At 43.9% G+C, this 20343-nt stretch overlaps 1 protein-coding gene across 4 annotated transcripts in view; it reads left to right on the top strand.

Annotated features, from left to right (window-relative positions):
• Arl15 (ADP ribosylation factor like GTPase 15) overlaps nt 1-20343 on the top strand; it is a 361818-nt gene that overhangs the window by 56196 nt on the left and 285279 nt on the right. The window contains exon 1 of one of the 4 annotated variants that reach the window (XM_038323074.1): nt 788-867. The exons of the other annotated variants lie outside the window; for them this stretch is intronic. Within the exon in view, the coding sequence (XP_038179002.1) occupies nt 862-867 (6 nt within the window). The 5' untranslated portion in view covers nt 788-861. Of the gene's footprint in view, nt 1-787; nt 868-20343 lie in introns of those variants that run through there. 4 annotated transcript variants of the gene reach the window in all.

The following is a 20343-nucleotide window of genomic DNA, read 5'->3' as shown; positions in this document are numbered from 1 at the left end:
GAGTTGAAAAGTATATAAGGGGTAAAGTGATGGGAAGTGTTCGTGTAAGTGTCGAGCAGGATCCCCCATTTTAGCTTGATGACATGATGGTGGGAGTGAGGTGCTTCGAATTCAAACGCAGAAGATGGGAGGAGAACCATGTTTGGGGAAGGGGAGGGTTGGCTTTGAAGGTGTTAGTTTGAGGTGAGTATGTCTTTGTGTAAGGACAACGTTGTAGGCGAATTGGAAGCTTGAGAGGAGAGCGAGGCTCTCTGGAAAGCCTTGAGAGTACAAGCTTCAAAGGTGTGGGGAAATGGAGCAAGTGGAAAAGCTACTGGAGCGAGTGTGTAGATGAGGCTCTGGGACCGGTAGAGATTGAGGAGGAGGCTGGGGAAGAGAGCAGGCGAGAAATGGGGACAGGCTAGAGGGGTAGGAGCTGGGGAAAAGCACTGAGAAGCTGTGTGGAAATGCAGTCAGCTAGAGAGCATTCATGCTGTGAATTTGGCCGTGTGGAGACAAGTCAAAAGAGAGCTTTCTACGGCGCTGTGTACCAGTCTGCTCAGGAGCCATAACAAAGTAACATAGGCTGAACAGCTTAAGGAACAGAAATAGATTTCTCATCATTCTGGAAGCCAGAACTCAGAGATTAGGATGCTAACTTGTTGGGCTCTGATAAGAGCTGTGTTTTTAGTCCCTCGGTGACAGAGAGAGTGCTGGGGCTGTCCTCCTTTGAGTGGCACTGACCTCATTGTGACGTGCAGGCATCTATACTCAGTCTTCAAATACGGCCTCCTGGGGGCGAGGGATTCAGCCCGAGTTTGGGGAAGACATAGTTTAGTTCGTAGAGGATTGCTACAGACTGTCTACTTTTTGAGGGTCTCCATGGAGGTAAGCGTGTCTACTTTGCCATTGCTGCTCCTCGTTTTTTTTTATATCCTTTTTACTTCATCTGCCCTGCGTTGGGGCCTCACTTCCAAAGCCAGAGTTTGTCTTCATCCTGGGGGCTTTGATCTTTGTCTTTGACGTCTCACGCTCTGTTTCTGGAAGCGGTCCAGCTATTTTTTGTGGTTTTCTTTATATTATTTTATGTTTTGTCTGCTGTATCAGATTACCATATTTACAGTTGCTTGGCCTGCCAGGCATTGGTCTGTGGGTTAGCCTGTTCATGGCAGGTAAAGATGCCATGCTTGTCAAAGAGACTTTGCAGTGTGATGCATGTTTCTGTCGTCTGACAGCTTGTTTTCAGATGGCAAAGAATAATTCACGGCTCAATTTCAGAAAATAAGAAAGGACTATTGACGTGACTTCACATCATATCTTTGTTTTTTAGACGCTTTGGTTGTTCTGTTTCTTTTCCTCTCCTTTGTGTTTGAGAGTTCCAAAAAGGACGTTACAGAGGAAGTGGGATCGTGACGTTTTGTTTGTTTTGAAGTTGTCGAGTTTAGATTGTGTATTCATTTGTGGTGTGTGAATTGCAGGATGTAGTTCGGGGTCCTCCCTGCATCAGACCCCCACATCAAGGTTATTCTGGGAAGTCCTATCCAAAGCTGACTGTAAAATACAGGGCTGAACTTTGTCAAACAGGAAACAGATATAAATAACTATTCAATCTTAATTCAATCCAAGCAACTTTCTCACACATACTTTAATAATGCTTTTAAAAAAGTAATTTCCTTTTTAGAAAGAACACTTTAATGTTTCCAGGTCACTTTTAATAAGAAACCTTAATGTGTGGGTAGTGGCTCTTTCCATCTAACGGTAGGGAAATTATGTTTATTGGCATTTGAGTCAGAAAATATATTTCTGAAAAACGTTGAAAACATTTCTATGTAAGCTCTTTATCTTGCAGTTTTTCTATGTGCATTTATTTCTTTAGTCTTTGGCTACTGATTGGGAACCATAGAGCTAGCATGTTTAGCATTTCTCAACTGTTAAGCATTGCACACTCAGCCTCTCTACACACTTAGTTCTCAGTGAACCACCTTCACGGCATGTGCTTGCTGCAGGTTAACAGTTACTGTGTGTGTTTATGTGTAGGTATCCTGTATGTGTGTCTATGTGTAGGTATCCTGTATGTGTGTCTGTGTGTAGGTATCATGTGTGTCTATGTATAAGTATCCTGTATGTGTGTTTATATGTAGGTATCCTGTATGTGTGTTTGTGTGTAGGTATCCTGTATGTGTGTCTGTGTGTAGGTATCCTGTATGTTTGTCTGTGTGTAGGTATCCTGTATGTGTGTCTGTGTGTAGGTATCCTGTATGTGTGTCTATGTATAAGTATCCTGTATGTGTGTTTATATGTAGGTATCCTGTATGTGTGTTTGTGTGTAGGTATCCTGTATGTGTGTTTATGTTTAGGTATCCTGTATGTGTGTTTATGTGTAGGTATCCTATATGTGTGTTTATGTAGATATCCATGCTGTATATGTAAAAAGAATGAGTTTTGGTTGTTTCCTGAGTAGATGATGCTTGCCCAAGCTGGATGCTAATACGTGAGTGAAAGTAGTTACCTGAACTTGCGATGGGTGGCTGTTGAAACACATTCCAAGTGCATGGAAGAGGTGAGGAGGGCAGGTGACCCTGTGTATGGGTGTGCTGATTTAGGTCATGAGGAGGGGGCAGGTGGTGTTAGAAATAAGTTTGGGACCACAAAGAAGGAGACAGCCACTGTATTTTAATTTGGCGCAAAAAAAGGGTATGGGATAAATTGAAACCTGTTTTGTTTCTAAGTGGTGAGAGTTGAGGTCTGATTTTGTGAATGTATTAAATTTGAATGAGTAAAAGGTAAGATGATTTAGCTCAGGCAGAACTCCAGTTTCTGGGACATTGTTAAGACTGAAGGGATTTAGGCCTAGAATTCTATCAATTAGGCCTCCCCTAGGTGGGTGTGAGACTGAACTAACTGACAATGGGGTGCCCAGTTGTAAATCCTTTTGACCTATTTTAATACCGTGAGATGAATAGATTGCTATGGGAAAAGGCCTTCATTGTTATAGTATTTGGAAATTGAGACACAAATCTCATTACAGCAGTGCTCAGAGCCCAGTTACTTCTGGGAGCTTCCTGGAGACAGCACAGCCAACACAAGGGCTAGCACCCAGGTCACCGCGCCTCTACTCTGTTTTTTCCTTACTTCGTCAGATTTCCTCTTTAATAAAAATGATTTCTCATTTAAAATTTCATCAATCCCAAGGGTCTTTCTGTTCATTTAATCTGAAGCCCCCCCCCCCCTTTTTTTGCAGTTTTCGGTTGGTTATCTCCTGCCTGGTTAGAAAGAGAGGAGGGAGTATTTCTTTGATGCAGCTTACTCCAGAGGTTTCTTTTACATAGTTCTTTTTACTTACCACAGAATGCTAGTTACATATATCAAGTTATTAATTTCTTTTGAATATCATACAATACTTTTTCTTCTCTTTTAGACAGAGTCACTTTGAAGTCCAGTGACTTTGATTTGGAATCCTCCTGTCTGAGCCTTCCCATTACTGGGGCTAGAAGAGCTTTAATAGTTTCTAGAGGATTTCTTTTCTTTCTTTCTTTCTTTCTTTCTTTCTTTCTTTCTTTCTTTCTTTCTTTCTTTCTTTCTTTCTTTCTTTCTTTCCCTCCTTCCCTCCCTCCCTCTTTCCCTCCCTCCTTTCCTCCCTCCTTCCCTCCCTCCCTCCCTTCCTTTCTCTCTTTCTCTCTTTTTTGAGAGGGACTAAATTAAGGGATGAGGCATAGTCTTAAGTTTAGGAAGATAGCAAGAGGAAAGACTGAAATGGACACAGGGTGGCTCGGAATGTAATTTTATCTAGAAATAGTATTCACCCACTGAGTTGAGTCTGGTTCCCTATGGAAAGACTGAGGATCATTGTTAAGCTTTTCCCTCTATTCATTTACAAGTCAGGTGCATTGAAAATTAATGCTGATAGTCAAAATTATAGTCTCAATTGAAAATATTTATGGGTGAGGTGGCTCAGTGGGTAAAGGTGCTTGCCACCACGCCTGGCTGCCTGAGTTCTGTCCTGAAACCCTCACAAGGGAAGAAAAGAATGAATTCCCCCAGCATGTCCTCTGATAAGTGGCATATGCACATGCACGCGTACACACACAGACATACTTTCAGAACAAACATAGAAAACACCAGCAGCACTAATAATTGCAATCTGTGACTACCATTAACCTTTCGATGATGTTTTTATGGCTGCCCCTTTCATTGTTCAGGGCCTCTGTGGAGCTAGGGAAATCATTAATGGGGGAAATGGCAGGGAGGAGCCGTGAGTGATGGCAGATAGCGTTGCCCTGAACTCAGTTGTGACAGCCTTTCCATCAAATCAGTTTCTGATTAAAGTCCCATTACTCTTTGTGACAGGAAGCTATGCTGCCTCCGTTCTTACAGATTATTTCTCCGCTTGACCTTTATTGTGTTTGATTTTGTAATCTCAACTGTTTTTCTCTTTCATTTCTTTTTAAACATTTGGGTGTAGATAGGAGGGAATTCCTTGCTGTGCTTTAGGGAGTGGCACCAAAATCACATTTATTTTGCTCAGTAGTTCTGCTCCATCCTTCCTTACAGATAAAGACCCTTTCTTTTTGTGCGATTGTGAGAATGTTAGGTTTGGGCGTGCCTTTCTGTAATGGTGTTTGACATGAAAAACTTCATTTTAGAAACTCATTAAACTTCTATGACTCGGGTCACGAAGCCCATTAGCTTGTCAGTCATTTTCAGAGAGATTTGTCATATTCCTCATTGTGAATAGTAGAGGCAGGTGGGGCTCAAGGGTTTCTCTTGAAGGTTCTTTTGGGCATTATTAAATAGGAAACCCTAGAGTTTTTCATTATGAATGATCTTTCAGGGAATTTGTATAAAATGGCAAAGATGTAGTCCTGAAGAGAACTTTCATATCACTTACTTTACCCAGATCATTTTATGGTGAGGCCTAGAGAGGGAAAATGATTTGTCTGTTCAAGATTAAGAGAGGGAAATTTAGGCCTAACTGCAGGTACCTACTCTTTAAATAATTGCTCAAATTCTCGTCTGCACCAGGCCGTCCTTTCTCTCAGCTCCTTTTAAAATTAGGTTCAAATCTCTCACTCACGTGGACCAACGGGCAGCAAGCAGTCTGTGAAAGTTTGTATGGGGTTTCTTGATCCTAAATGTTGACAGCAGATTTTGAAGACCTGTAGGGTGGAGTCTCCTGGCCCACATATCATCATCATTATTGTTATTATTAATGCCAGCAGGTTTCATAGGAAGTTTTGTGGCTTTGGGAAAACAGGTGGTTAGGGAGGCTCATTCATTCATGAGCTTCTTGATCACAAGTTGTCTTTCCATGACTTAAGTGTCTGACCTGCTCTCTGCAAGTATCTGCAACTGGAAACATTGCTGCCAGGCACCATGTGGTTTTTGACTGGTTTTACAACGTATTGCAAGCTTTTTTGGGAAACCTATTTTTATGGCAATCTATTGGTGCCTAGACCAGCAAGGCTTTATTTACAGCGCAGTCTCTGTGAGGCAAATAAAAAGGCTGTATAATTTCAGCATGTCCACCCAGATAGGTGATGTTTGTACAAATAACAGGGTTTTGAGTTTTTCTGGTTTGCTGTATTTGCAGTGGGCTCTCGTCTAGGTTTAGCAGAGTGTCTTCTTTTGGATTTCTCTGGTTTGCATCTTCTCAGAAGATCTTACCAGGGCAGTTTCCTGACACCCGTGACAGTGTCACTGTCTCTCAGTGGCCCGTCACCTGGTTTTGTTTTTGTTATGTTTTCTTCCCCCATCTTTTAAAATCTCTGTCCTAAGCAGGTAATAAGATCCTATTACTGTTCATTCTACTTGGAGATACAATATGTAGTTAATTAGATGATTGAGTTTTCTTTGCGGTTGTGTGTACAGGCAGACATTCCTCAGAGAGAGAGAGAGGCAGCTATTTCTAAGTTGCTAGGGTTGCTGTGGAAGTGTGTGCATCCAGAGCAGCAGTTCTCAACCTGTGGGTCGCAACCCCTTTGGGATTGCATATCAGATATTTACATTAGGATTCATAACAGTAGCAAAATTAGTATGAAATAGCCACGAAGGTAATTTTATGGTTGGGGGTCATCACAACATGAGGCACTATGTTAAAGGATCACGTGCACCATTAGGAAGGTTGTGAGCCCCTGATCTAGAAGTTTGGCTCTGCAGCTTGATTTACACAGCTAGTCCCCTGGAAAGGTCTGAATAAAGCTGGCGCCATCTCTTGTGAGGGTCATAATCTTAACTTCACCTTCAGTGTTTAAGGGACTCCGTGGTTTAGTTCTGGTGTTGCAGCCTCGTACTGCAAGGGGCCAAAGGGCTAGGGTCACTTCCAGTTCTTGTGACTTCAGGAAAATAGAAACATTGTTATTGGAATCTGGGGGTCCTTTATTGTTACCAGATGACACAGTGGAAATTTGTTTCCCCTTTAGGGGTTCTTAGTCTCATTAATAAAAGAATTTAAGAATCAACTCAAACAGAAGCTCAAGGACAGTTTTCCTAGGATTTCAAAGAGAAACCTTAGGGTAGGCCAGCTGTAAGCTTCAGCTGCTGCCCAGGGAAGATGAGCGGAGGGAGAAGGGAAAAAAGCCCTGCGGTTTAAGCTAGTGGAAGAGTCAAACCATGGGCAGACAAGCAACCATATGGCAGGCAGTGAGAATTTGAGAGAAGAATTCGGAAAAGCAGTCTGGACTTCGGAGTTCCGTGACTCATGACCTGGAAGCTACTGTGCTAGGAAGGGGATTCTGGGGAGTGACAGTCCAGAATCTCATTGGAGGGAAAGTTGTCCTTCCGCCTGTCTGTTAGCATGGCTTAAAGCAAGCATCTCTTCATAGGGGTAGTCTCTGGGCCTGTTGGCTTAACTGTTTGAAAGGTCTCCACTCAAGTCAAGGAGTTTATTCTCTTGACCAGGAAAGTTTTTACTTCAATAAGATACTGGAACCGAACAGACTTGCTTGTGCTCCTTTCAGTCCTAAACTGTGGGCCTTCCCTGATTTGGGGAAAGGAAATATCCAATTAATAATTCAGTCTAAAGATCAATGGATTGAGTTTCAACTTTCAGAATACATATGATGTGCATATTATAAAGAGGATGAAGATACCCAGAATAATCAGAGTTGAACTAGTGCTGGGTAGAGTTTTAGATGTCTAAGGACCAAAGATACTAATAGGGAGGGAAGAAACTCCAGCAGGCCTTTTCTTGCGAGTCAGGGAGCAAAAGGCATCTATGAATGCATGTGTGCATGCACTTGTATGTTTGTACATGTGGGGCGAGAGTGCTGCGGGTACCCAGGCCCCTTGGGAAGATCTTGTTGATCTGAGACGAGTATTAGGGTATTTATCCTGTCTATGTGACCTTGGGCTGGTCATCATCTTAGTTTCTGTGTTTGTGAGGGAGGGTGTGTGTGTGGGGGGGGCTGTACTTACGTCGAGTTCTTTGTATTATAGACACTGACTAGTTATAAAAGAAGTCCAAACGGAACATGATCGCCCTCGCTAATGCTCGGCCTTTTAGTGACAGCAGGACCTCTTCTCTCCCTAGAACCATGACATTCTTCCTGAGACTTCTTAGAATATCTGAAGGAGACGCTTAAACAGTTTGCTTACTGCTCATTTGCGATGCAAGAGGGCCGGCTCAGGGCCTCTCACACAGCAGGCAAGCGCTGTACCACTGACTCATGCTCCCAGCCGAGCTCACATTTTCTAACCGTAGATGTTTGCTGTATAGCTTGTCTACACACGCCTCTATTATACAGGAGTCTGACTTAACACAAATTACATAATTGCTTATTTTGAGAAGACCCATACTCTAGTGCATTTGAGTCATGACAGAAAGTTGAATTATATTCTGTACCCCATTTAAAAAGGTAGCAAATTATATAATAATACCATTATCCTGACGGTTACTGGAAGATTATTATTTGAGAAGCACATAAAAAAGTCATTTGATCTTGGGGGGGAAATGCATGTCAGCTTAATTACCTATATTCTATCAGTGAGGAAATAAAAGACCAAAAAGCTGAATATAGTAGAATTTAGGAGGAATCTTCTTACATTAAATTTATTTTCTATGGTGGTGAGTAATGATAGTAGGGGTGTTTTAAATCCACAACTTTGGGGTTAGACAGTCCTAAGGTTGTTAGAGTTGTCTGTTGCTGGCTATTCTGTAGGCATATTTTTAATAGAAGAATTATGGCTCAGAGCATTGATGCATTATCTATTAGATAGAGTTGTGCTTCACCGGTAGTTCAGAAGTTAGAAGGCTGTATGTATCTGGCCGTAGCAACCACCACATCTAAGTAGCTTTTTGAGAAGATATCTGATCCTGAGAAAACCTTCCTTACTAAGGGCCATCTTTCATTTGTTTGATTGGTCCAGGTCAGTCTTAGTTGTCTGCAGGGCACAGCCTAGGGTCAGCTGACAGAAGACGCTTCAGTTGAGTAATTGCCTGTATCACATTGGTCTGTGAGCGACTCGATGAGGGAGTGCCTTGATTACTAGTGATAAAGGGGCCTCGCGCATGGACAGTCCCATCCTTAGACAGGAGGTCCTGGGTTATATGAGAAAGCTGACTAAGCACAGTGTGGACAGTACCGTCCTTAGACAGGCGGTCCTGCATTATATGAGGGAGCCGACTAAGCACAGTGTGGACAGTACCGTCCTTAGACAAGCGGTCCTGCGTTATATGAGGAAGCTAGCTAAGCTTGAGCCTGTGAGCGAGCCAGCCAGCAGCATGCCTCTGTGATTTCTGCCTCAGGTTCCTGCATGAGTTCCTGCCCTGACTTCCCACAGTGATGGATTGTGAACTGGAAATGCTTAAGTCGGACGAGCCCTCTCCTTCCCTAGTTGTTATTGATCAGAGTATTATCATAGCAGTGCAAAGGAAACTCTAATGGTCTGCAGAGATTTTCTGGTTGCCTGTTATCTGGGCATAAAAGACTTGATGGCGAACTAGACAAACACTTGAAATGCAGTGTGTGTTGGGCATTCTAGAAGGGATAAGAGTAGAGTGTTTTGTGAATGCAGATAAAGGCTACCCGGTGGACCCCCTGTTCTGTATGTGTGTGTTCTCACGTATATACCCGTAGACATTTTCCCCCTCAAGATGGGGTTTCTCTGTGTAACTTTGGCTTTGGCTGTCCTGGAACTTGCTCTGTAGACCAGGTTGGGCTCCAATTTACAGAGATCCACCTGCCTAAAGGAAATAAATTTAAAGGAAATTTGAAATATGAAGGTCTGGCAACACCTATTGAGATCTTTGAGTGGCTTTGGTAGGGCGAAGCTCCGAAGACCGCGGGTGTTAGATCAGTCCGCGGTTGGCTTTGGAAGGGAGAATCTGAGGTTAGTGCGCTCTTTCAGGAACCCAGCCTTCTGTCTTGTTGCTTCCCTTTTAGCGGTGCTTGGTTGAAGCCTCATCGTCCAGAGTAGCTGTCGTGCACACGTTTCAGACTTCAGGAAGGAAGAGGGGCAAGCAGTCGTCTGTCATCTTGTTTAAGGAAACGTTCTAGAACTCCTTTTATTTTTATCCTCAGGATTCAGAGTGTCAACAAATGGTCAAACTTAACTGTGTGCAGATAAAGCCAAAAATACAGTTTCTCCGGTTGTGCTAGGTTATCAGTCCTATCCTGTCTAGAGGAAGATCCTCGTGGTACCCCAGAAGAGACAAGGACTTAGTATTCGCGGGAGTAGGCTGTCCACACAATTGTATTTGCTCTGTTCCAGGAGCATGTGTGTGGAGGAGAGACTGCTGTTTTATTAGTTACATACAGACCCGTGGCTGTAGAGGAGATGCTTGAACTGTACATCACTTACTGGGTTTTGTTTTGTTTCCTTAGGTAATAGAGTTTGTTGCTTCTAGATTGCACCAGACAGGATTTTCAGAATAGTATTAATAAAAGCTCACTGCCCCACCACAATCATTACATTTCATACCTAGCAATAGCTACACAGCAACTCTTAGTATCTTTGTTTATAGTACACACTGACATATATGACCTATGTACCATTTCCATCATAGGGGGTACTGGGGGACAGAACAAAACACACCAAACTTGGACATTTGGAGGCCTGACCTGAATCCTGATTCTGTGCCCCTTTAGAAGCATCATGCCCAGCCCCGGAAAGGTGACCCTAGGACATTTGACCCTGGAAGGAGGGGTTGATGCTGTGAGTGGGGTTGAGATCTGGAGCTAGGGCTCTAAGAACACCCGTCGAGCCCCTGGTTTTATTAGCGTAATCTGAAAACGCTTCAACATTCACTCAAGGGTGTTCTCGTCCTTGAAGTGGCACTCGGGCTATGAAATGGGCTTAATGCCAAGGTGGAATTCTTGAGTAAGAACTGGTAAAGAATGTGAATTTGTAGCAGCTTTCAGGTAACAGTGACCTCTAGTGCCCAATCCAGCCCTTACTGAGAAACAGGGAAAGTGCAACTCAGAATTAGCAGTCTTGGGTGTGGTATTCCTGGTTTGTTTCAGAAGCCAAGGAGGGAACACTAGCTAGCAGCTTCCTTTCTCTCCTTGCTCTCCTCCCCACCCCCACCGTTACCTTTTGTTGGTGTGTATTGTCAGATTGGTCTTGGGGTGAAAGTTACAGGCTCAAAATTTGGAGCCTGAAGTGCTGGATTCACCTGCACTTCCAGAATGCAGAGTCTCCGGCCCTGAGACCGATTTACCATTAGCCAAGAAACCTTGAATGACCAGCTTGCTTTATGTTTCCTTTCTTGTTTTGCTTTCTATCTGTGTTAAACTCGGGAATAAAATAATGACTATGACAGCAAGGATTTAGCAGAGAATGATGATTTGGGAAGAGTAATCAGAAACTTTCCTTTAAATCTTGGTCCCCACCCAGAAAATTGTACCACTTTCAGGAATGGAGAGATGGCTCAGCTAATAAGAGCATCCACTTTTCTCGTACTTGACCAGGTTCAGTTCCTTAAACCCACAGGACTGCTCACAAAGGTCTGTAACTCCAGTTCCAGGAGATCTACTGCCCTCTTGTGGCCCCCTTGGAAGTGCATTTATTATCATGTTTTTAAAAATGCATGCCAGCAATGGTAAAATCGCAGACAGATGTTCTGTCTTCATAGATAGAACTGTTGGGAAGTAATTCCAAGCGAGGTAAGATTGTGTCCTCTGTTGGCAATTGAAAGATGGGTATTGAACTGTTGTTCTCTCTTGTTTGCTGTCCCATACTTGGAGAGCCAAGTTAGATTGGTGGACCAACCAGACCAAGAATTAAAGAAGTCCTTTGAACTAGCAGTTTCCCATATAATTTGAATGTGCAATTTTCAATGCTACTCAAATTGTACCGTAGTCCTGTCATTGCTCTCTCCGACCTCTAGTTTTAAATTTGTTTGGCTTCTTCTCAAAGGGGTATAGTATTTGCATCTTCTTGAGGCAGGTTAGCTGACCAATAAGAAGTTGCAATGGATTTTGGTCATAGGAAATGAATTTCCAAACCTAAGTCATAGTTGTAGCCTTAAGATTGGGTAAGAGATGAAAGGGCTTTGATTTCACAAAGAGAATTGGTTGTAGTGGATGCCAGCGAGCACGGTGATCAGAGGGAAGCTGATGTGTCATGAAGGACCAGCAGACTTTTTAGGAACAGTGGCCGGAGAGAATTGTCTTAGTCCTGCCTGCCTGTGTAAGCTGACTTGGCGATATTGTGTGCTCAGGAAGAAATTTTTTTTTTTTTTTTTTTTTTTGGTTTTTCGAGACAGGGTTTCCCTGTAGTTTCTAGAGCCTGTCCTGGAACTAGCTCTTGTAGACCAGGCTGGCCTCGAACTCAGAGATCCGCCTGCCTCTGCCTCCCGAGTGCTGGGATTAAAGGCGAGCGCCACCACCGCCCAGCCAAGAAATAATTTTGAAGCATATCTTCTTATTGCTTTGGTAGCTGGTCCTTAAGACATAGTTGGAAGGATGTGCCCCCTGGTGGCTCCTGTGTGTCAATGCCACCGAATACTCAGTTTCCCACAGTGAAGGCAATTCTCACTGGAAGCAGCTGTGCTCATTACACTGCTGCTTCAATGGAAGCAGGTGAAGAGAGATTCCAAGTTCAAGGAGTCTCTGTGACAGTGTCTCAGCACTTCATAGACCCAGAGCTCAAGAGCTAATGAAAGAATACTCTTTGATCTAGGCTGACAGTAGACATTGGACTGGAATAGCTGTCTCTGCCGGTTGTTGAGTGTGTCACCAAGTGTGTACCCTCACTGAGGAAGTAAGACGTTGAGTTTCTTTGATAAACATCTTGAAAGCTCTTATTATAATTAATACCTGTCCTATTTTTAAAACCAAATAGATCGTTTCTGTTACTCACACCCCTTGTAAATTATTTTTCAAGAAATGGTGCATTAAAATTTTCCCTATTTGATTATTTCCGATTGAAAATGCTTATAACCTTTAAATAGTATGTTAACCCACTGCCTTCTCTGTTAGTATGTATCCCTTCCTTCAAACAATAAGTGCATGCTTCCACAAATCTGGCTGTGTCCTTGTGTCCTAAGAACATAATTTGATCCATTACCTAATAGCCTATAGCTGTTTTTCAATATATTTTAAACATTTTCCCCGTGTTATTATAATTCTAAAGTGTTATGTGTAAGTTGAATATATATCTGCACCTATGTATAAGCTGCATAAAGTTAAGTTATTTTGACATTAATCAAAGGGATACCTCAAGTGTTGATTCTAACCTTCCAAGGTCTTTGCAGGTCTTTTAAAGGGCATTATGTTTTCATAGGTGTGGAGTTGAGAATGATTTTATTATCTGGAAGTTGGGCTGAATTTTATCTATTTGAAGCATTAATAAAATTTCGTTTAGCTGATTATTTGGGATAGCTCCTGAATAGTTACGGCTTTTCTTGGTTGCCAACTTGGCTACAGCTGGAATTAACTAAAACTTAAGCAGCTGGGTTTATCTGCGAGGGATTTTCTTTTCTTTCTTTCTTTTTTGATTTTATTTTTCGAGACCGGGTTTCTCTGTGGCTTTGAAACCTGTCCTGGAACTAGCTCTTGTAGACCAGGTTGGTCCCAAACTCACAGAGATCTGCTTGCCTCTACCTCCCGAGTGCTGGGATTAAAGGCCTGTGCCACCACTGTCTGCCTGAGGGATTTTCCCCCTTTAATTAAATCATCTGAGGTGAGAAAACCCACTTTTAATCTGTATCTTTTGGGGTGGGAAGATCCACCCTTAACCTGGGTCACACCCTCTGCTGGCAGCCTGTGTGAGGGCAAGGGTGAAGGAAGCCTGCTGTCTGCCTGCTTGCTCTCACTCTTGTGGTTAAGTCCCTCCCTTCACTGGCATTAGAGCCTACTTCTTTGGGATTCTGGAGTATACTGAAGACCGGATGAGACATCCAGCCTCATAGACTGAACAACTACTGGATTTTGTGTCTTGTATTGGTAGACCGTCATTGTTGGACTAGCTGGACCACAGCCTGTAAACCATTCTAATAAATCCCCTTTCTATATTTCTATATAGATTTATCCTATAAGTTCTGCTCCTCTAACCCTAATACAATAATCAGCTCATAAGACTTTATGAAGGAGAAGCTTGTTTTGTGATCTCTTTGGCATTTAATTATTGAGTCACTCCCAGTCAGAGTTAGTGTCACATTTTCTTAGTTCTTAAGTCATACCATCAGAAAAAAAGGTCACTTACACCCTTGTCCTCAGGTTGCATTTTATTATCTGAACTTTTCTTTCGTGAGGTGCTAATTGCTAACAATCCAAGGAAATTTCTTGTGTCCTGTGGATCATTTAAGGTCCACTAGAGGGCGCCTTTCACTTCTTTGGGGCCAGGGTGGGGGATGCAAAGCATGTTTTAAGTGTGTGCTTTTATTTTGATTTTTGAGAGCTAGCTCTGTTAAATCTCAGAGTAGGCTCACTACAGCTCTTAAGCTGAGGCATGAGGAGGCTGTCATGTATGGCATTTAAGCCAGTAGTCTTGTAGTGAATGCTGTACCGTGGGTTGGGGTGGTTGCAGAAGCCTCGTGTATGAGATAGGATCTAACGCAGCACTGAGAGACTAGCTGATGCTACAGTTTAGGGAGACTTTTGTACCACCAGAAGCCAGATACCTGCTGTGTGTGTGGGTGCAGTGGGGTAAAGGAATCAGATGGTAAAACAGACAGACCTTGGTTAATCCAAAGGGCCCCCGAGAAGTATGTGTCTCCAAGTAATTCCCCAGTAGAAGGCAGTGGGGAAGGAGGGAGACGGAATTGCTAGGTGCCTTTCTCCAACACTGCTTTCCAGTGCCAGCTGTCTAGGGGACCGAGGGTCAGGAATTAGAGAAGGCACCCCATGAAGGGGAGAAACTCAACTTCCAAACAGCCACTTGGTGGGGCCTTTCTGCTAGTTCTGGTTTTCACTGTGAATCCCCTTGCTGGCCTAGAACGTATGGAGATCTGCTTTTCTCTGCCTCTCGAGTGCCACTGCCACCCTGGCTTGCCAGTTTCTTTGTAAACTGAATCTGTCTGTCTTGATTTGAAACTTACTCTTCGTGGACCTTCTTCAGGAACAGCTCGTTATAGACTGTCCAAGTCACCCTTTGCCTCTGTTGCAGTGATTGTACAAAAGGTTTGGGAAAACATGAGACACGGGGCTCACCTCCCAAGATGGATCTGGGTGGTCTTGGATTGGGTCTGACTGTGAGCCAGGAGGTCCTTGGACACATGCGTAGAGACAAAGTCTTAGCTGAATCCTTCTGATCCCTGTTTGGATGTAAGAATCACCTTAGCCTCTTGTATGTACCATAGCTTAGACCCCATCCTTAAGACCCCAATCAGTCTTAGATTAGTGGTATGTGAATATATACCCTTGGCTACAGTTGTTGATAAACAAGAAAGGTTCAAATCAGAAACTACCCATCATACTGTTTGCCCTTTTCTTCTAAAAGTTATAATTTGTTATACTAGCTCTTCCTAGTTCTCCAATAAATTCTGTTTTCTTGCTAAGATTCCTTAGTGCCCTCAGGATTTTCTAGCTAGCATCCTTCACCCAGGTAGCCACCAGGGGGCGGGTCCAGTCAGTCAGGTACTGAGGAAATTCTGGGAGAGTGGTACTTAACTGGCAGAGGAGAAAACACAGTAATCAGAAAAGGAAGAGTCTTGCTTCCTGGCATGACTTGAGCTTGTTAGCCATCCCTACAGGCTTTCTCGATTCTGAATCTGGTTTTCTAGAAAGGTCACACTTGAGCAGAAGTGTTGGAGGAATGCAGCCTTAGGGTTTAAGCCTCCAGAAACTTGGAGAATGCATAGTAGATGAATGAGTGCTGGGAAAATGTGTCACCACTGGCAACCAAGGTGGCAGAAGTGGCCTTTATATTGCAAGAATGTCATAGATGTTCCCTCCACACAGGATGGGGAGTAATCCCACACAGACTCCTTCCAAATGGAAACAAGTTAATATGAGGGATGGTGAGCTCCTGTCTTGCATGTCTTGGGTGTCTCTACTGGCTTCACCCCCAGATTCCAAGGCACCAGCTGGACAGCACTTCTCCTCAGACCAGCTGCCCCTTTCTGGGTTCTGCAACCTCCTGAGTTCCCTCAGTCTGGGCTCTCATGGTCTCTCTTTTGCTTGTCCAGCTCTTGAACCCATTTCTGACTTGTTTGTTATACCAAGCTCTCCTCCCTAAGGTGGACGTGGCTTCAGCATTTCTGACAAGTTTTCCAGGTTAACATTTATTTACCCCAATTCTCCTCTCTTCTAGAACAGTGTCTGTCCATTTCAGGCTCTTACGGCCTCTCTTCTGGAGCTAACTTTCTAAATGGCCCTTTCCTTTCCCTCACTTCTTTTGTTGGAGGCGTAACTGGAATTGTCAGCAGAGAACAGAAAGTAAATCATGGTCAGAGTACTAATCAGGTAGTAGAGTTTCTGGACATGACCTGGAACACCCAGTTTAGTAGTAGTAGCAGTAATAATAATAATAATAATAATAATAATAATAATAATACAGAGTCTGAGTTTGGAAAAAGTGGTCATGACCTGGAACACCCAGTTAAATAATGATGATGATGATGATGATGATGATACAGAGTCTGAGCTTGGAAAAAGTGTGTCCTTTCTGAGAACAGGCCAACTACCCAGATACGCCCTGTTGGGAATGTGCAGCCTGGAGAGAAGCTAGGATATTTCCACAGGTCACATACCAAAATGAATGGATTCTGAAGGGACACAGGAAGCAGTGAAAACATGGGGAAGTTAAAATGAGACAAAAGGCTGCTGGAAGCGCCTTACGTGAAGTGTCAGTGATGTACTTCCTTCCTTACCGGTACGCCACACAGTCCATGCGTGAAAAGTGTGCCTTTAGGATACGTGCAGAGTTGTGCAGCCACCCCTCGTCACACACTGTCATGTACAGTGCCTTAATGTGGCTGCCCCCTGCATCTTCTGGGTTCACGAGAGATCAGCTTTGTTCAGCCATCTCAGTAAATTAATCTGTTTGAAGGAGCCCTAGTTACTGAACTGTTGTGTAGCGTTTAGCGATCCTGTTACTGTTTTAGTTCATCTCTACTGGAGATTAGCAGTGTGCGTCCGAGAACCTTTTGGATGGTGATGTCTCTGACTGTGAACAAGTCTTCCAGCCTTGAAGACTTTTCTTCATCGTGTATTGAAAGGTTCTCACAGAAGTCCAGCGGCTCAGAGTACCAGAGGTTGACAGAGGAGCTGGTGAAGAGCTGTGTCAACATGCGAAGGTAGTTGGTGGGTTAGTCATGCTCCCTTACTTCTTGAGGGAGGGTGTCTGAGACGCACTTCTGCAGGCTGTTGAGGGATGCTGGTGTCCACTGCCTCTTCGCTTTCCTTGTGAATGGGAGAGGTTGAGCCTGAGCTGCCTAGCCTCCATGCCGATGGAACCAATGTTCTTCCTGTCAGTTAGAAACTGAGCACCCCTAATCTCCAAATCTGGAATGCTGTAGAATTAACCTTGAGTGTTGACAGGATGCTTCAACAAATTCTACAAAATGGAACTTTACTTTCTATATAAGCAAACTGCATAGAATTTCCTTCAGGCTGGATATATATTAAATAGAATGGATTTGTGATTAGATTAAGGTCCCATCCACTATATATATATCAGCATATCATCCACATGATATGTCATTTTACACACACACACACACAGAGTACAAAATCTAAAGAAATCTGAAGTGCTTACAGTCCCAAGTATTTTAAATAAAGGATACACAGTCCACTTGCTGAGCAATTTGTCCAGTTGTTGGCTATGAGTGAGGTTGAGTTATGGAAGGAGATTTTAAATCCTTAAAGTTTTCTTCATTTGAATCTTATAAATTGTGGAAAGGCTTTTCTTTCTTTGGGGGGAGGGTTGAGACAGAGTTTTTCTGTGTAGCCCTGTCTGTCCTGGTTCTCATAGATTAGGCTAGCCTTGAACTCACAGAGATCTGCCGGCTTCTGCCTCCCAAATGCTGGGATTAAAGGCGTGCGCCACAACTGAGGGTTTGGAATGACTTTCCTTGATGTGGACTTAACACTTAAAAAAAAAAAACACAAGATGGGACCTTCTCAAATGGAAGAATGTTCCAATGAAACAATTTTTTAGCAGATTCTGAAAATACTCAGAAGAATTGTTTTCTGTTTCTCCTGATTTCTCCCCCTTTGGATTAGTTTCTTGGCTCTTCTCATTTACCCAGTTGGTCTTCTGACTTTGTTGCTGGTGACCTTGGCTTCCAGCTTCACAAGGGCCTGGGCTTTCAGTTCCCAGAGTCCCTCTGTTCCCCTTAGTCAGCTCAGCTCTTTGAGTGGCCTTGGTGGCGGGGAAGCTGGCCTTCAGTGTCACAGCCTTTTGTTCTTGGACCTAATCACCCTTCAGGCCCTCCAACCCTGCTTTGTTCTTTACCTAAATCCAAGGAGAGGCCATTCTGTACCTGTCCCCCATCTTTAGCCCACCAGTCCCATCTCTCGCCTTTGGCCGCTCTCAGGTGTAGTCTTCAGCTTCTGCTTCAGTGGTGGCCTTAGACTTTGTTGTGTACGGTACCGCTCCATCTGCTGCTCTCCTGCACCTGCCTCCTGACCTTGCTCCTTTCTGCCCAGCCACTGACAGTCTCCGAGGAAATCCTACATCTGCTTATCAAGCACTAGGGGAGCCACCTGCTTCTGCTGACACTGCAGTGCTCCCTGTAAGACCTTTTAGTCCTAGATCCATCCTTACTCAGATCCTAGTCCCATCCATGGGCCAGAGAAGGTCGAGGATGGCTGTGCTTAGCCCTACGGTACACATCTGGCTTTATATGTTGTTTGGTTTTTTTTTTTTTTTTTTTTGCCCTCTCCGCCCCCGACCTGCCATCTTGCCTGACTGGCAAGCTGATTACTTCTCTCCAAGGTCTGCTTCTCCACATAGGGCCTGCTCACCTACTTTAGTACTTTGAACAGTTCACTCCGCCCCTTCCCTATTTTCATAACCTCTCTCTGTGGATCCCCCATCACCACCGCCCACCATCCTGTGAGTGCTTAGATTTTCAAAAGTCTGGCCTCTGCCAGAGTTTCTTAGGAGACCCACTCTTTACCGCCATCTTTCTGTAGCCCCCAGACCAGGTGGCATCCGTTCTGTTTCCCTGGAAGTGTTCTCTGACATCAGTCAGTGGGAGCTTCTTTTCTAGTTACCGAAGACTCCGCTTCAACTCCGACTCACCACATCTGACATCTGATCCTCGCTCGCTAGTCCCATGGTTTTTAGGAGGCATCTCTGGTGGGGATGCTGACCCAGACGTCTGTCTTCTTTCTCCTTCACGCACATGGACAGGGCCATCTTTTTTTGCCCGCAGTCCTGGCTTCTTTTCAGTCCCCATTTTTGTTTCCTCAACTTGACAGAGGGATAAAGAGTCAAGGAATCAGCACCCTGATTGCCAAACGCCTCCTGTTAGGAACTCCAGCTAAGCTAACTTTCTCCTTTATGCTAGCCACACAAACTTTAGAGGAGAGAGGTTAATAAGCTTGTGAAATTTTAAGAACTTCACCGCTTGCTATTGGCCAGTGAAAGAGGAGGCATTACATTGCATTTAATTGCCTGCCTGTGTCTTCTTTCCCGCTGGCTCCCAGAATTCAGAGCAGAATTGCCATTGCACTTTCTCCAGGCCTGGCTGATTGTAGGCAGTAAGTGTGCATACCTAAGGATTAATTCATGATGTGGTCTGTTTCTGTATCTTTTTTATCTTTTTGTTTCATTATGTATTTTTTTTCTTTAAAAATATGGGTACATAAAAATCCCAAGAAGTAGGATGTGTTTGTTGATTAAAAACTCCTGAACAACAGAAGCTCGTTATACAGTGAGAAAGTGAGAATTCTCTCTCGCTCCCCTTCCCACCACTCCCACTCTCAAGGGGTGGTGACAGCAATCACTTCTACACTGGCAGTGTCCAAGTTTTCGATTTCAGTCCCTAGGTCCCTCTTGAGTTTCACAATCCAATCTCTGACTGTTGAGCCCAGATGCTGATTTATAACCATTTATATTTCCCATATCATTGTTTGTATTTACATATTTGAGCCACTTGAAATCCTGTGGGATCCTGGCAGATGGAACCAATCGTAAGTCGATCAACTAATTAATCTTTAGTCCTCCCCATCCCCCCCCACCCCCCCCCCCCCCCCCAGTTTAGCGTAGCCCTTATGTCCTGCTGGCCCCTCCGAGTGAGTTCCTTTTTGTTCTTTCTTCCCCCAACCCTATTTCCTGTTATGATCCCATCTTCCTCTCTTTGTGTGAGCTCTCTTTCTCACAGTGTGTCTGGTCTCATCAGATAGCAGCTCCTCTAGGTTGCAAATGCTCACCTCCATGCATTCACATGGCTGCTGCTGGCCTTCAGCCAGTCTCTCCTCGGCCTTGGACAGCCACCCTGGCCCTTCTTCCCAACTGCACTCTGCTGAGACTCAAATGTCCTCAAGTCCCTTCACTGCACGGCCACAAACACATTTTGTCCGAATCCCGTTGAAGCTCTCTTCACATCTGGCTCTGGACCCTACCCTGACTTACTCTGCCTGTTTTCCCTGTGCTCAGCGCTCTTCGGGCTCTCAGCACTCAAGACGCTGTTCCATGGGAGGCATTCCTCTGGCTGCCTCCTCCTCACAGTGAGGAGAGGCCTCCAGGTCTATATTCTGCTGGCTATGATATCTTTTCATGTGCTCATCTTGCCTTGTGTCAGAATTAGAGTTTGGACGCCTTGCTTCAATTGATTAGATTTTTTTTTTTTTTTTTTTTGAAAGACTATGTTGCTGGCCATTTAGTAGTAAGTTCTCAGGTAAATACTTCTTGGATTTTTCTTGAAGCATTGGTTTGAGAACCTTAAAAAAGGGAGTCTGTAGTTTGCATAAAGGCTGCTAATAAACATCCTGGAACCCAGATCTCTGCTGTGGCCTAAGAGATTCATGTGCA

The sequence above is a fragment of the Arvicola amphibius genome, chromosome 3 (assembly GCF_903992535.2).
Source record: "Arvicola amphibius chromosome 3, mArvAmp1.2, whole genome shotgun sequence".
NCBI classification, from domain to species: domain Eukaryota; kingdom Metazoa; phylum Chordata; class Mammalia; order Rodentia; family Cricetidae; genus Arvicola; species Arvicola amphibius.
The sequence above is the reverse complement of the archived record's forward strand: the minus strand, read 5'-3'. Positions and strand labels throughout refer to the sequence as shown.